At 49.8% G+C, this 16,390-nt stretch overlaps 1 protein-coding gene across 7 annotated transcripts in view; it reads left to right on the plus strand.

Annotated features, from left to right (window-relative positions):
* Positions 1-16,390, plus strand: part of LOC105291646 (plexin-A4-like) — a 331,962-nt gene that overhangs the window by 59,225 nt on the left and 256,347 nt on the right. For all 7 annotated transcript variants that reach the window (XM_023530311.1, XM_023530313.1, XM_023530316.1 and 4 more), the window contains exon 2: positions 9,446-10,710. In XM_023530311.1, the coding sequence (XP_023386079.1) occupies positions 9,526-10,710 (1,185 nt within the window). In that variant the 5' untranslated portion in view covers positions 9,446-9,525. The remainder of the gene's footprint in view (positions 1-9,445; positions 10,711-16,390) is intronic.

Consider the following 16,390-nt stretch of genomic DNA (forward strand, 5'->3'; position numbering starts at 1 on the left):
CCATTAAAGAAGAGGAGGGCCTTGAGAGAGAGGAGCTTGTGTCTGTGAAGCTGCCATGATGTGGCTTCGCTTACTAGCGTCAGGCTGGGAATCCAGGCAGAGGAGGTAGGAAGCTAAGGGGAGTGTGGGAATGTGTGTCTGGGAGAGCTGTAGGAGCCTCCTTCTCAGATGAAAATCAGTCAGCTAAGTCAGCTTTCAACACACTTTGCCCCAGGCCACAAGCATAAGACCAGATTGCATGAGAAAATGACTGTCCTTAGTGTGGGCTGGACCCCTAACCCCTTCTCTGTGACCCAAATGTCCACCCAGAGTAGCAAAAGTGACAGCAAATACTCCTTTTGCCTTAGCTTTGGAGTGTCTCAAACACCTTTGCATGTTGTCCCTCCATGTCTGCACGTCCAGAAGCCACATGGGAAGACTCGGAGCTAGCCCGCCCCGGACAGGGCATTTCTCATGGCCCGGGACAAGGGCTGGGGTGAGAGAGAGTGACGACATTGACACCAAATCCAGTTGGGGCATCTGACTCCAAATTCTTGGCAGGCCTGTTTCTTTAAATGAGACGTTGGAAAGAAGTTTATGATTCTTTGCTCCCAGCTCAGGCTGCTATTGAGAGTGTTGTGTTTTAAAAGCCTCACAGCCCGACTTGGAGGAAAGAGACTCATTGCTTAGTGACTCCCCCACCCAGAGCACGGTGCCTGGAATACAAAGGGGTCACGGCGGTGTAATAATAGGGTTCCATCTGGGGCTGCCTGGGCTCGCTGAAGCTCCTGCTCAGCTCTGCTGGGAACAGCAGACTCGGCCAGGAAAAGGTGGTTCTGGACCCTAGAGGGCCCCTCAAGGCCAAGGACAGGGCTGCCTGAGGGAGGGGAGACCATAGATGGGGCCTCAGGGGTCCAGCGAGGGCCTAATCTCTGAATGGGGGCTACTCAGAGACTCACCCCCCTGCAGAGTCTTCTTCCAGGCTGGTTCTAAAGCCTCTGTCCATGGTAATAGTGGTTGGTTTGTTTCATTTTGTTTTGTTTTGTTTTGTTTTTCCCAGCCCCCTTTTAATAAACTGGGAAGTAAGGATTAAGAGAGTCCTGAGTAGCTGAGCTTGGTGCTGAATTTCCTGGGGACCGGGCTGGTTGCCTGGAAGCGCCTGGACTTCCAGTCTGGCTCCCTCTCTCCCTCTTCCTCACCCTTTATGCCCCTTGCCAGCCCTTCCCCCAATGCCGCATTTCTCTTGCTCAAAAGAACAGAAGCAGAAGCAGAGGGAAAGCAGCCGGGAGGGTTGACTCCTGTGCCCACGGCCTGCTCCAGCTAGCACTACATTCTGGTTTTGTGCTGAGTTATGGCCAAGCTGACCCTTTTGAGTCCCCCACCTGTACACGAGACGGTCCAGAGAGAGCGCTGTGACCTCCTCTTGGGAGAACAGTTGCTTTGACTTGATTTTTCCCCTTAGCGGAAGGGATGAATTGCACTGTGACACCCACACCCTAAGGCGTTTCCCCTTTTATGAACATGGCACTCATTTCTGAGATGGTGACAAGAAGAAGGGGTGACGAGTAAAGCACACGGGGCTGCTTCATGCCCATCGCGGGCTTCAGACTGCAGCCAGTTGCACGACTGGACTATAGATGTTTCATGTAAATATAATTCTCAAAAAGAGAGGGATTGAGAGAGAGAGAGAGAGAGAGAGAGAGAGAGAGAGAGAGAGAGAGAGAAAATGACAATTCACAGCTCCCACTTCTAGAAACCAAGAGTTTAAAGTGAGAAATGCAGACAGGAAAAAATACTGTTTATTTACTGAGATTGTTATTCCAAATGTATAAGTTACAAATTGGAGCAAGACTCTTAAAAAAGGACATTTGTCCTTCTTGCTGATTTAGAGCAATGAATGTCTAGTGTTTCTTAGATGAAGTAGAAAGGTGACCTGTGCTGTGTCCCCAGTCCCCTCCCTGTCCTCAGATGCACACAGGTTGTCCCTCTCTAGGCCCAAATGTTCGGAAGGGCCATTGAGGAACACGAAGCATTTTTTGCCCTGTAGATGTTGGCATGGTCAGCTCCCACGTCTCTGGCCTTGGCAGCTTGCATCTGGCTTTGGGAACAGGGTGGGGACTGCTGACACCTGAAGAGCACTTTGCTTAGAGGCAGCCTGGTATGCCACAAGATCAGAGCCCCCAGGCGACCAGGCCCAGGTTTGAATCCTGGCTCTGAGAAGCAGCATGCTGGCTGTGTTTCTTCCCATGTTAGGGTAGTGCCAACCTCTGCAGAGCTTGTCAGTGATTGGAGATGACCTCGAAGGGGCACAACCAGAGGGTTCTCTAGGAGAACCTCAGCCACCGGAGGGCAGGGGTCCTATCTTCTGCTTTGGAATGTCTATACCCTTTGTATCCACTTCAGAAATTGGCCACATGAATGAATGCATGTCGACTTCTAACAGCTGTGTCTTCCACGTTGTCTAAGTTTTCCTCACTGCAGTTTCGTTTTCAGGCCCAGCTTCTCCTCAGCAGGGTCTGCACTGCTTTTCTGTGCTGAGTTGGACACTGGTTCTCAAAGTCTAATTTGTGGACACAAAGCGGCTCGTTATGATATTCCAGCTAGTGGACTGGCTGTTCTCATTGTAAATCATGTATGAGTGATGTAGTTTCTCTGATGCATTTCAAGTCATGCTTCAGATGGACTGAAAGTTGAGTGTTTTAAGTACTTACAAGCCCTGTATTAGAGCACGGTCAAACCAGCATTTGCATTTGGTCCCTGTTAGAACTAGGTAGGGAGCCCCAAAACCAAGATTTACTTCGTCCTTCATCTACAGCTGATCCCAACTGCCATCTCATATATTCTGCTGTGGAATAGTCATTCATTCATTGTTCATTCATTCATTCATTGTTCATTCATTCATTCATTGTTCATTCATTCATTCATCCATCCCATCATCCATTTTTTCATGTGTTCCCAAACATTGGAACTGGAGAGAATAGTTGAAAAAAGGACATGATTTCTGACCTCCAGGAGCTCATCATTTTAGAGGAGGGACAGCATCAGTGTGTAAATACAACAGAGTTTGTAAAATATGAGAGACTCTGGTGGGCGCTGGTTCCTGTACTAATACATAGTAGGGGCATCCTAGGCCAGTGCCAGGGTCAGAGGTGGCTCTATTTGAAGAATGAGGCCATAGGTGAGGGGGATTTGGTGTTGGGCATCTGGACGCTAAACCACCTGCGCAGAAGGCACAAGTTGAAAAGATCCCGAAAGGCCTGCCAGCACAGCCCTTATGCTTGATTATGAAAGTCAGCACACACACCTTCACATACCTCCAAATCTCCCCCGGGGTAAAGCCTCACTCTTTGCAAAATTCTAGTTTATCTCTATGGGCAGTGGGACACCAAGCTCTCTTTGGCGTGCTTGCTTCTTCTTATGAAAGAATAATCTAATAGAGAGGGTGTGGTGAGAGACACTTTACTCTTCTGGCTAGAAGGCCGGATTTTTATGGGTTAGGAGTCTTTCATTAACAAATGCCAGAACACTGAATCCATACCAGCTTATGCAATAGAGAAATTTTTTGGCTCATGTAACGGGAAACTATAAGCATGGAGCTTGCTTCAGTGCACGTGATATCACCAGGACCTGGGACACAGCACCCTCCACCCTCTGGCTCAGCTCTGCTGTCTTCAGTATGTTGGCTTCCTCTTTTCAGGCTCCAATCCCCACCTCCCACCCCCATGGTTACAAGATGATGCCTGCAGTCCATCCCACACCTCTCCAAGTTCACGTCCATCGGAAGAGCTAGAACTTTTCCCTCAGCACTCTCATTCAAAGTCTAGTTGCCTCATAGAGATTCCGATCTGACCAGGGACCCGACCCTGAACCAGTCACCGTGACCGTCCTACTTTGTGCTCATTGATATGGGTGCAGGTCATGAATCCATCCTTGAGTAAGGGGTGGAGTCAGTTCCCCCAGAAGCTTTTGGTCTGAGAGAGGGTGAAGGGGTGGATCCCCAGGGGATAAATGAATGGCAGCAAAAACAACAGATGTCCACTATCTCTCAGTGTCTTTCAAATTATTTTTTATTATAACTGTATCGTTCAGGGTTCTCCAGAGAAACAGAAACCAGAGAGAGACAGAGACAGTGACAGAGGAGAGAGAGGAGAGAGAGATTGATCGATTGATTGATTTTAAGGGACTGGGTCACACAACCATGGAGCCTCCAAGTCCAAAATCTTCAGGGTAGGCCTGTGGACTGGAGACTCGAAGGAGAGCTCACGTGCAGTTCAAGTTGAAAGGCCATCTGCTGGCAGAATTCTCTCTTCATCAGAAGAAGTTGATCCTTTGTTCAATCATCAACTGATTGGATGGCCACTCACTCACATTATAAGGGGGCTTCTGCCTCACTCAATGTCTACCAATTTAAATGTTAATCTCCTTCAAAAACATCCTCACAGAGACATCCAGAAGAATGTCTGACCACATATCTGAGTACCGTGGCCCAGCCAAGGTGACACATAAAAGCAGCCATCACAGTGACCAACAGTAAGAAATACATTTGCATCACACCACGACTCAATACATACTTCTATACAGCTGACACAAAAGTCTCGCTAAATTGTGCTTATCCTACCTAAATGATCCCAGGGGAGATCATTTTTCTCTTCTATTTTATTTCACTGAAACGTGTGTGACCCACTCAGATGGTTTCTGGACTCACGATGGGTTGCAGAGATGGCCTTTTGGAACACCATCTTAGAACGCATCTTCCGAGTAGGCTGTTATTCCCATAGCAAAGGTCCTGGGGGTTCGGCCTCTGTCCAGAGGCTCAGGGAAGTACTGTGGGCAACTGAGGGGGAGACCTGAAGAGCTTGCCGAGTCTCAGCGTGATTGTGTGTGACCTCAGCCAGGACTTGTACCTGCGTCGTGCCTCAGTTTCCTTCTCCGTGATGGAGGTATACTTATGAAAACCTCTTCTACCTAACAGGGTTGCTGGGAACGATAACCTCAGAACGAGGTAATGTATATGAAAACACCTTGTAAACTCCAAAGTAATTTTGTGAGGTAATTGCTATTTTAATCTACTCTATAATAACTTTTCTTCTCTACCACTCAGGCATCTGAGAGGATGGTGCCATTTCACGAAAATTAGTTTGAGCTCTTCAAAACTTGCCACATTAAACAAAGACAGCCCCAATTTCTTTAATCAAAATGATGATCATCTCCTAAAAATGAGTCTCATCTCCCCTGGGATCATTTAGAATTAAAATCTGATTTCAAAGAAGGGAAAATTGCAGTGTGTTTGGGTTTGATTTGGAGGCTTTCGCTTCTCCTGCCTATTTGCCACTTTCCCACCCTGCCGGGTTCAGTGAGCCCTTTGGGGCGGACTGGAGATGACGTGGTCACGTTACTTGCCTTTCAGAACCGGAATTGGGCTGAATGCCACCGCCAGTGCTTTGCTTCAAACCCAGCTAACGGATGTCCCGAGAGAGAAGTGGTGGGTGGGACTTGGAACCGGGATAGGGTTTCCTAGGTCGGGTCACCACCTATGAGGACCAGTGTCCTGGCGTGGAAACCATTCAGTTTTGCTGGAAGAGAATAGCCTCAGGTAGCTTGGGGGGGTGGGGCAGGGGAGCAGCAGCTCTGCCCACCTGTGGGCCCGCAGTTCGGGCGGGAGGGCGGTGGTGCCTGGTGCGGGTCTCTTGGGAGGCGAGCTGGAGCCCACATCCTTGCTCATTTTCCTTTCTCTTCCATTTCTCTGTTATTTGTTTTCAAATCAGTCCCTTTCGTGGGGTGTAAAACGAGAAGCTGGTTATTCCTATCACATGTCATTGTTTTCTGTGGATTCCCCACTGCTTCCAGGCACGGTCACTTCAGCATCCTCAAAAGAGGGTGATATGTGTTTGAGATGCATAACTGTGTCTCATTTCAGTGCCTAACAGAAGATGAAGAATGAGCCCTGGCACCTAAGTGCTCAGTAAATTCATAATTACAGACTTCCTCGTCTCGCCTCTCACAAACGAGAGAACTGTGGCTCGGTTTGTGGGTCTGTGAGTGTGTACAGTAAGGAGGGCATGTGGCAGTCACGTCTCCCGGTGCTCGGTCTGTTCTGAGACAGGGATGCTGAAAATTGCCTCCCCAGGGTTGGTGGCTGAGCCCTGACCTGCACCTGCCCTTTTGGTTCCCAGCCCAGCTGTGACTTGGTTGTTGGTGGCAATGTTCTGAGAGCTGTGTTAGCCAGCAGAGCAGATGACACCCAAAGAGCAGGCTCCTCCGGACGGAGGCCGGGGAGCAGATGCTGAAATGGGTTCATTTAAAGGCAGAAAAGGCTGTGGGCAGTGGAAAGAGCACTGGGCTGGAGTGCTGAGCTGAAGCCCGTTCCCTCCTCGAACTCACTGCATGGCCTCCTGCAAGTCATTCATTTCACTGGATCTCAACTTCTTTGTCTCTAAAATCAGGGACTGGGGGTCATTAAACTGGACTAGCCCTTTCAGATAAAAAACTTCTAGATTCTTCTCTGATATTTGGATTCATACAGGCAATTCAAGACGAACCATCCAGACTCCTCATCTGTCTAATTGAGATGGTATCATCAGGCACCATCACGTTATCACAACTCTAATCTTTTTAATCTTATTTCAATCTTGTCATCAACTATCATTTATTAAGCACTTACTGTATGCCAGGCTGAGGCTCTGTGCCAGGTGCATTCCAGTCATTAATGCTTTTACAGGTAAATAGCAGTGCCCACCTAAAAGGGGTTGTTAGGTAATGCCCTGTGGGTCCCAGGGGCTTTGGCGGGGAGGTACTGATGAGTGATGTCTTGTGTTTGGGGACTTCTGTGAATTAAAATGAGCTTCCAAGGCTCTGAAATTGCCCGTTTCTAGAAAGAGTACAGATTTCGCATGTTACAAACCTGGATTTTAACTCGTCTCTGCCACTTATTATCCACATGCCTTTGCAGAGCTGATATTTCCTCACCTGAGAGGCAGGTGAAACAGTCCCACCTCCAGAGAACAGTTGTGATGATTAGGTAAGGTAGTCGTTGTACAGACATCTCCATGGGGCCCGGGGTACCATAAGTGAGCCACAGATATTAATATACCTCTTTGCTTCCAGCCTCTCTTTGTGCCAGTCAGAAGATAGTTCTTGAGCTTCCACTGCAGGCCCGGTCCTGGTCTGGAGCTATGGACACACTGGTGAGAGAGGCAGGCCCTCCCTGCCCACTCGGAGCCCACAGCTCCAAACTCAGTCTCTTGTGCAAAGACTAAGTTGAGAGACACGTGAAGTCTCCTTCCTGGGGGCCGTTGCTCTTCAGGTTTCTTCCCACGATACCATGCGTTTCAGTCTTGACTCGTTGGGGCATCCTGACAAGGCTCGTGGTTCTCCCCGTCCAGCCCCGTCTTCCACCTGGCTCTCACGAGCCGTGTTTTCCAGACAGGCTCTTCCTGGTGTACGCCCTCTTTGATATGCCCAGGAATTTGCTGTGCTGACCCTTCCCCAAGGAGGCCCTCCCCTTCCAGCTCTGCATGTCCTCTCCAAGTTCATGGCTGGGCACAAATGCCACCCCCTTCCTAAGGGCTCCCACTGCCTTCTTCATGCCTCCTCACCCCAAGTTAGAAGCCATTTTCCTCATGGGAACTCCCAAAGCACTCTGTGGTTCGTCATATAACTTTTCACTGTCTGAGTAATTTTGGTTCCTATGGCGTCTGCCCGACCCAGCCTCAGCTGTCCTTGGATCCCACAGTGTCCAGCACATTCTGTGTGTGGCCTGAGCAGACATTTGCCATCTGGGGAGAATGAATAAAGGCCCTCAGCTCATAGGACTGCTGTAGGTTGTTGGGTACCCCATCTACCGGAGACTTCCTCCTCTGATACTTACGTGGGAAGACCTCTGTTTTCACTGGGATTTTGGCTGACAATGTCAAATCTTTGTTTTCTTCTTTCTTCTCTTGGTTTCTATTTGACTTCACGCTGTTTTCCTCCTGGAGAGTTTTCTATGGCTCAGCAGTTACTTCTTCTTTGTTTGTGAGGTGTTTCGGGTAAATGAGAGAAATTCCATGGAGCTGAGATGCCCCCAGATAAGACGTAGGCCACTCCTGCCCTGATCTCTACTGAACTGTAAGAAATATGAAGCCATCCTCTGGAAAGACTCAGAAAGACATCTCAGATAGAAATAAATGAGACCAGTAAGACGGAAAGCTGTTTTTTTTTTCCACAGAGAGTTATTTATTTATTTCCTTGACCACTTCTTAAAGCATTCGTTCACCCCCTTTAATGAAAACCTCTCAGAGGAGGCCCCACTACGAGAGGCAGCCAAGATCTGCCTCATTAAAATGACACCAGGGCTCAGAGCTGGGCAGTGTACCCGGAGGACCTGGTTTGTTGCTGCACCGAGAAGGGATCGAGGATGTGAGTTTTGATTTGGGCTCATGCACCATCCAGCCAGCGTGGAGAGCTTCCCCTGCAGCAGGAGCAGACCCAGAGGGCCAGCTGGAAATGGACAGCCCCCCCAAAAGCAGTGGTTTGAACTGTTCTGCTGTGTATAAACAGTAACTGTGTGCATCCCTGTCTGCCTGGATAAACTGAGATGGTTTAATAGTTAAGACGAGAACCGGCCAGGGACTTGGACAGCTGGGTTTGAATCTACCGCTTCCACTTTTAGCTGTGCAAGTTACGTAACTTCCCAAAGCTGTCAAGTGGGGATAACAATACTACTTCCTTTAGAGGTCTAGGAGTCAGGGCCTCAGCAGGAAATGGCACATGCAAACTCGGTGACATGCACAAAGGTTGATAAAGGGGCTCTTGACAAAGGCGTGGCTCCTTAAGAGGCAGGAAGTATTTGGTGGAAGGGACAGTGAGACCCTATTATCTCCTCTGGGGCCACATGGAGGTGGGCAGGAGGTGGGTCATGATGGAGATGGAGATGCCACGTGGAGAGGCCCGACTAGGGCACTGCATGGAACCTGCACAGCCAGTGCATGCAGCCCAGCTCCACTCCTCCCATCCTCTGCAGGTGTACAGTCTACACAGGTCAGCCTCCCAGGTGCAGAGAAGGGTAGTGAACAAAGATCTAGAGAGGATCCCAATGATGAGAGGTTTGTTAAGATGAAGTTTAAGATTGAGTTTTGTCTCTGGAAGGTGCTGGACAGCGACTGACAGTCAGGCACTCGGCAGGCAATGGCTGTTCATCATCATCATCATCATCATCATCATCATCATCACCCCTATTGATAATTATTACCATCACAATCATTATTATTCTTATTATTACTGTGGCGCCCTCCTGTGGCTGCTGCCACCCAGCTCTGGCTGTCCCACACACCTGTGGCGGCCACGGCCCTTGGCTTCTAGCTTCCTCCAGCACAGTTCTCTGTCTCGGTCTGTGCAGAACAATATGAGGGTCCCCCAGACAAGCTCTGGGGTGAAACTAAGCTGCTGCTGTTGTCACCCAGCATCACATCTTTCCTCTCCCCCACAGGGAGCCTCCACCCCTGAGTCCTGGCCCTCCCAGGAGGACGCTCTGCCCGTGCTGCTGTGCCGTGAGGACCCGTGTCTGCAATGAAAGCCATGCCTTGGAACTGGACTTGCCTGCTGTCCCATCTCCTCATGGTAGGGATGGGCTCCTCCACTCTGCTCCCCCGGCAGCCACCCCCGCCATCCCAGAAGCGATCTTTCATCACATTTCGAGGGGAGCCAGCTGAGGGCTTCAACCACCTGGTGGTGGATGAGAGGACAGGGCACATTTACTTGGGGGCCGTCAACCGGATCTACAAGCTGTCCAGTGACCTGAAGGTCTTGGTGACCCACCAGACAGGGCCGGACGAGGACAACCCCAAATGTTACCCACCCCGCATCGTCCAGACGTGCCATGAGCCCCTGACCACCACCAACAATGTCAACAAGATGCTCCTGATAGACTACAAGGAGAACAGGCTGATTGCGTGTGGGAGTCTCTATCAAGGCATCTGCAAGCTCCTGAGGCTGGAGGACCTCTTCAAGCTGGGGGAGCCGTTTCACAAGAAGGAGCACTACCTGTCGGGAGTCAACGAGAGCGGCTCTGTCTTTGGAGTGATCGTCTCCTACAGCAACCTGGACGACAAGCTCTTCATTGCCACGGCGGTGGATGGGAAACCAGAGTACTTCCCCACCATCTCCAGCAGGAAGTTGACCAAGAACTCAGAAGCGGATGGCATGTTCGCGTATGTCTTCCACGACGAGTTTGTGGCCTCGATGATTAAGATCCCTTCGGATACCTTCACCGTCATCCCCGACTTCGATATTTACTATGTCTATGGCTTCAGCAGTGGCAATTTTGTCTACTTTTTGACCCTGCAGCCCGAGATGGTGTCTCCCCCAGGCTCCACCACAAAGGAGCAGGTTTACACATCTAAGCTCGTGAGGCTTTGCAAGGAGGACACCGCCTTCAACTCCTACGTGGAAGTGCCCATTGGCTGTGAGCGCAGTGGGGTGGAGTACCGCCTGCTGCAGGCCGCATACCTGTCCAAAGCGGGGGCCGTGCTCGCCCGGACCCTCGGAGTCCGCCCAGAGGACGACCTCCTCTTCACTGTCTTCTCCAAAGGGCAGAAGCGGAAAATGAAATCCTTGGATGAGTCGGCTCTGTGCATCTTCATCTTGAAGCAGATCAACGACCGCATTAAGGAAAGGCTGCAATCTTGCTACCGGGGCGAGGGCACGCTGGACCTGGCCTGGCTCAAGGTGAAGGACATCCCCTGCAGCAGTGCGGTGAGTCGGGTGGGGGCGGCACGCGAGCTGGCACGGTGAGGTGTGGAGGGAGGACCCTGGCCTGTGACCTCCAAGTGGTGTGATCACACTCCGTTTTGCAGGTGGGACAAGTATATCTTGGCTCTGAGTCCCACTGGACCCAAATTATCACCAGCTCAAACACGCTGTGACTATGAAACTGAGCTTGTAAGAGTCGGAGCTGGAACTGAAACTTGGATTTCCTATCAGGACATCTCTCTATTCCATGTTGGCTTACTGGTTATAGGAGGGAGTGCTAGGAATAAGCGGGAATTGTTTACACGGGTGTCACCAGGAACTGTGGAAGGCTAGTCATAGTGTGCTGCAGGACAAGGCACGTACCCACCCTTCTTACCAACGAAGCCTGTGAATCACTATCCTGGGAGCTCAGAACAAAACCATTGCTGGGAGTAATGGAGCCAGTCGTTCTATGTTTTTAGCCTCTTGCGTGTCTTTAGAAAAGATAACAATGGAAGCAGAAGTCTAAAGAAAGTGAGAGTCTAGTGAACATAGAAGGGAAAGCAGAACTTGCTTAGAAAAGTGAGTTCAGTCTTTATTAAGCATCTTCTACATGCACAGCTCACAAAATCACAAAGTCAGTGAGCAGCCAGGAAAGAGTTCAGGGTGGCAGGAAACCAGAGGAAGGAGAGAATGAAGGTTTTGGTTTAGGATGGCGACCCAAGGCCCGTGGAGCCTGAGGTTCCAGCCTGTCCCTCAGGCTGCTGCCTTGCTCAGTGGCTACAGGTGCAACAGGTGACACAACCTAACTCACTTGTGACCCAACAGGAGAAGCACCTGCTTTTCTGTGGCTTGACTTCTCTTCTTCTTTAAAATGGTCCACTTTTCTCTCCATCATTCTTTAAGAGACTTGCAAGGCTCAGCTTTTGGCATCTTCTAAGCCCTATGTCACTGTTCTTTCCCTTTTTTCTTTTTTTATTGTCCAATTAAAATGTTATAAACCTAATTTAAGAAAATCTATACTGTAATCGTAATGGAGGAGAGGGAAGGGGAACACCCATCAGGTCGAAGTTGCATCTGCGCGGATGGGATTCTTGACTCGTAGTCAAACTTTGGTGCAATTCCATTTTAGGAAATGTATTTGGGTTGATTTAAAAAGTGTAAGTTTCTCTTTATAAAATATGGCCACAAGGGTCTCAGAGGGAACTGACACCCACCCCACCCAGCCTGTGGCGAGGCCAGTACTCTGGTCACTAGGATTAGGGTGGGGGTAGAGGAGGGGGAGGAGAAAGAAGGAACTCAGCAAAGTTTGTCTTTGGTGCCCTGACATTTAGGCTCAGGCTGCTTTCCGGTTGTGAGTTTTCCAGGTACCTGAGTTGAAACTAAAAGATGTTATTCCTCTTTGGAAGACTTGAAAAACCTGGAGACCCCTAACGTCCCAAAGGAAGTGGGAGAGGGACTATGGGCCAAAACAAGTAACAACAAATTGACAGTCATTGCCAGGCCAGAGAATCGAGGGGGCTCTACTGTGTCCGTTGAGCCTTAGCAGGTGACATATCCTTTGGAGGCTTCAGTTTGGGGCTGTAGCAGATTCACTCAGGAGAGTCTATGAAACAGGCTTATGAACTTGGGGGCCCATGACTGCTCCCAAACGAAGGCAATAAATGACAGTCCAGATGCTGTGCTGTGTGTATGTGTGTTACACACTCAAACATAGCCCCCGGGGAGATGCATTGGAAAGTTGGTATGGGGAAGGCCCTTAGAGATACTCTGGTCTAAACTTTGATTCCAAGGCCCAACAAGGTGAATGAATTATTCAAGGTCACACATCTTGTGAGTCAATGGCAGACACAGCCTCGAGGAGAATCTCCTTGCCTCTCATTACCACACTCACACACACCCATGTGGACACATGCACACACATATACACACATGTGCATGTGTGCACATCACAATAAGTACCCCCGTGCGCATGCACATATATACCCTCGATAAGAAAATGGTAAGTTTATGCTGTGTGCTTGCTAGGCAACTTTTGAGATCAGAGCGATTGGCAATTTTTCCTGTTGACACTTTTCTATAGAAAACTTGCTCGAACCCTTTTTGGGAGATGCTTTGGGGAGTAAAATCAGCTGCAGGGATCAGCCTGGCTGCCCACGAGCGGGAGTCACCCCAGCCTTGCTCCCGCCACAATACAAAAAGCCAAGTTCATCATGGAAGTCTGCAGAACTTCAGGCCCCAATACCGCACGGTGGCCTCAAGGAGAACAGAGGGAAAACGGCTTTGCAAGACAGGCCAATGCCAGGACTGGAGTAATGGAGCCAGATAACGAGCTTTTGATTTTTCTTTTGGCTTTAATTAGCCCTTTCAAGTTCGAGGCAAGTTCAGGGCTGAGAGCATAGAGAGGAGGAGGCCAGGAGCTGCGCACGGGGCTGGAGCCGTCTCCCCAGCCAGCCTGAAAGGCCATGCCGGCTTTTAATGCGCGGTATCGGTTTCCTTTGATTCAGCCGATCCTGGAGCTACTTTGCGCGGGAGCCCTCGGCTGCAGTTCATCTGGCCTCAGACCGCACATGGGCCACACGCCATCAGCCAGGCCCAGCTCCCGAGCGTCCCCATTGAGGACCCGTCCTCGGCACAGTGTTGGCAAACCCAGCTTTTCCTCCGCCCGCTCCCATGGCCATTGAGGTCCTTTCCGTTTTCCTTTCCTGCCCTGAGGCAGGGGTGGCGGAGGTGACCTCCAGAGTTTTCCCTTGAGGCCTGCGAAGTGGAACTGAAGCTCAGATGTTCTCTGCCCTGTGACGTTTCAGCTGCAGGAAAATGGTAGAGGGGAGGGAAAGGCCCAGGAGACTGACTTTCAGGACTTGGGTTTTTCAGCATAGGGGTCCCATATGGGTTTTAGCATAGTCACAGCTCAAAGAGCTTGTTCCCTAAGCTCACCCTGTGGCACCCTGCAGGCTTTTCTGGCCCTTTCCATTTCCTGGGGCCCACATTCCTTCCCCTGAATTCATGCCTCCAGAACTCAGAGCAGTAGTCCCTGACCCCCGCACTAGGTCCCCGCTGTCCCTTTGGCCGTGCTCAGTGAGGACGGGGTGAGGTGGGGAGAGAACGCCCGTGTTTATTGGCCTGCCGTGCCGTGGGGCATCTGTGGAGCTGTGTGGCGGGCCACAGCCTGGTGACCAGGTTGGGGAGAAGCCTGGGATTGTGAGGCTGGAGCTGTGGTCTACAGGCCCCCGGTTCTTATTCCAGGTAGACTGGGGAAGGCTGGCTGGGCCCACAGCAGAGATAAGAGCCAGGGGCCAGGAGTGGCCTCCTCATGGGACTGTGTGGCTGCGAATGTCAATGCCTGTTGCAAATGTGAATCCTGGAGTGGGTGCTGGCTGTAGAGGCTGGAGAAGCAGCCCACTGTTTCCTGGTGCTTGCGAGGAATAGAAGCAGCTTCCACATTTGCCTCTGGGCCATTCCTTTCCTGTGTCCTGGTTTTTTCCAGCCTGAATGGAAAGAGATATCCAAGAACAAATAGGCTAGCTGGCAACTGAAAATTGCTCTAAGGACCTCAGGAGGGCATGGGCTGAAGAGGGTCCCAGAGGGGTCAGCCAGGAGGCCCAGTTTGTCTTGGGATTCAGAGAAATGAAGACCAACGTGAGGCCTTTTGCTGATGGGCATCCAAGTGGGCTAATGATGGCGTCATTTCTCTGTTTCTGCTGCTGGGCACTGAATGGTCTCTCCCTCTGGTCCCTTTGAAGGCTGCCACACAGGCTCCTGAAACCTGTCTGCAGGGCACATAACTTTTGGGGTGAAGAGCCTATAGCCTGTGGCTTCTGTCATGTGCCAGGGCCCTAAGCAGACCAAGGTGACAGCTCCCAGACTTTTCCTAGGAGCCCTGACACCTCCAACCTGGAGTTGCCAGCCAGGCTTGAAAGCGTGCTATTATGGGCCACGTCTTTTTTTCTCTACATGGACCAAGTGGCCTGGCATCCCAGAGTTCCCCAGGCATGGCTGTCTTTTCCTCCCCAACCTTTCTTCAGCCTTCTGGAGTAACCTCACAGAACACTAGCCATTCTGTCTCCAAATGATTTAATGAATGGATGAATGGCTACAACATTTATTAGGCCTTTGGCAATATACTCACTGTTGGTGGATGCCAAGAATCGTAAAATGACATCAGTCTCCAGGAGCCCAAGAGTCCAGGACAGAGACGCACCCAAGAAGGTCACTATGATCTGTGTGGGGGCACAATGGCTGTGGTCCCAGGAGTGTCTGTCACTTAAGTCCACTTAAGTGAGTTTGGAGCCAATTGACAAGTGAACAGAGCAGTCAGGCAATGTCAGCTTTAGTGATAAATCTAGATGGGGCAAAAATCAGTTTCTTAATTTTCCCCTCAAGACTTGAATTGAGAGTGACCTTCCAATAGCAAATGTAGGTCCTTGGGGCAGAAACTATTACCCAGAATCACCACCTCACACCTGTCAAGCCCCAGTAATGGGAGCAGAGAGTGGTGGCCTCGAGCTGCCTGATAACCTCACTGTAGGAGTCTGTGTGGTGCCCAACAGTCTACAAAGAGGTTCATCACCTCCTTTTCTGCTCACAGAGTGCTGCAGGTTGATGGAAAAGGCAGCCACCCTCTCCAGTTCAGGAAATGGAGGAGCAGAGAAATCAAGTCCTTCACTCAAGGTCATGGAATTCGTAGACGAGAACCCACTATGCATCCTCGTTCTCAGCAGGCTGCTTTTCCCTCTGGGGTTTCTCAGTGGTGTGCTGGTGACATCTTGGGTGGGACAGGTCACTGTCAGGGCTTTGCAGGACATTTACGATCCTGGACCCTAAAGCACTAAGTGTTGATGAGACTCCCCAAATACTGCAAGAACTAGAAAAGCCTCTCAGTTTTCCAGAAGCACCTGGTGGAGAACCAATGCCAGACCAAGTGTCTGTCTGACTTCAGGGTTTACCTGCCAACCTGCTAGTCCCACGAGGTTCAAAGAGGCACAGGAACTGAGGTTGTTTGTTTTTTTTTAAAATAATTTTTAAATAATTTTTATGGTGACATTGGTTAATGAAATCCAATAAATTTCAGCTGTACACTTTAACAATAAGGCATATATATGTTTACACTGTGTGTTCACCTCCCATCGTTAGATTTCTTTCTTCACCACATATATGACCCCCTTTACTCTGTCTACCTTCCCCCTTCCCCCCGCCCACCCCAGTAACCACTAGTCCATTGTCCATGACCATGAATCTCTGTTTGTTTGTCCTGTTCATTCGTTGTTTTTAGGTTTATATCCCACATACCAGTGATGTCATATGATTTTCAACATTTTCTGTCTGGCTTAATTTGCTTAGCATGATTATCTCGTGGTCCATCCAGGTTGTCACAAATGGCAGTACTTCATTTCTTCTTATGGCTGAGTAATTTTCCATTGTATTTATGTACCACAGCTTCTTTAGCCAATCATCTATCGTAAGACACTTGGGTCACTTCCACGTCCTGGCCACTGTGAATAATGCTGCTATGAACATCGGTGTGCAAATATCTTTTCAGATATGGGTTTTCAGGTCTTTGGAGTAAATACCCAGTAGAGGGTTTGCTGGATCATATGATAGATCGAGTCTTAGTTTCTTTTGAGGAACCTCCATACTGTTTTCCATAGCGACTGTAGCAATTTGCAGTTCCACTAACAGTGTATGAGGGTTCCTTTTTCTCCGC

The sequence above is a fragment of the Pteropus vampyrus genome, unplaced genomic scaffold, assembly GCF_000151845.1.
Source record: "Pteropus vampyrus isolate Shadow unplaced genomic scaffold, Pvam_2.0 Scaffold48, whole genome shotgun sequence".
Classification (NCBI taxonomy): Eukaryota; Metazoa; Chordata; class Mammalia; order Chiroptera; family Pteropodidae; genus Pteropus; species Pteropus vampyrus.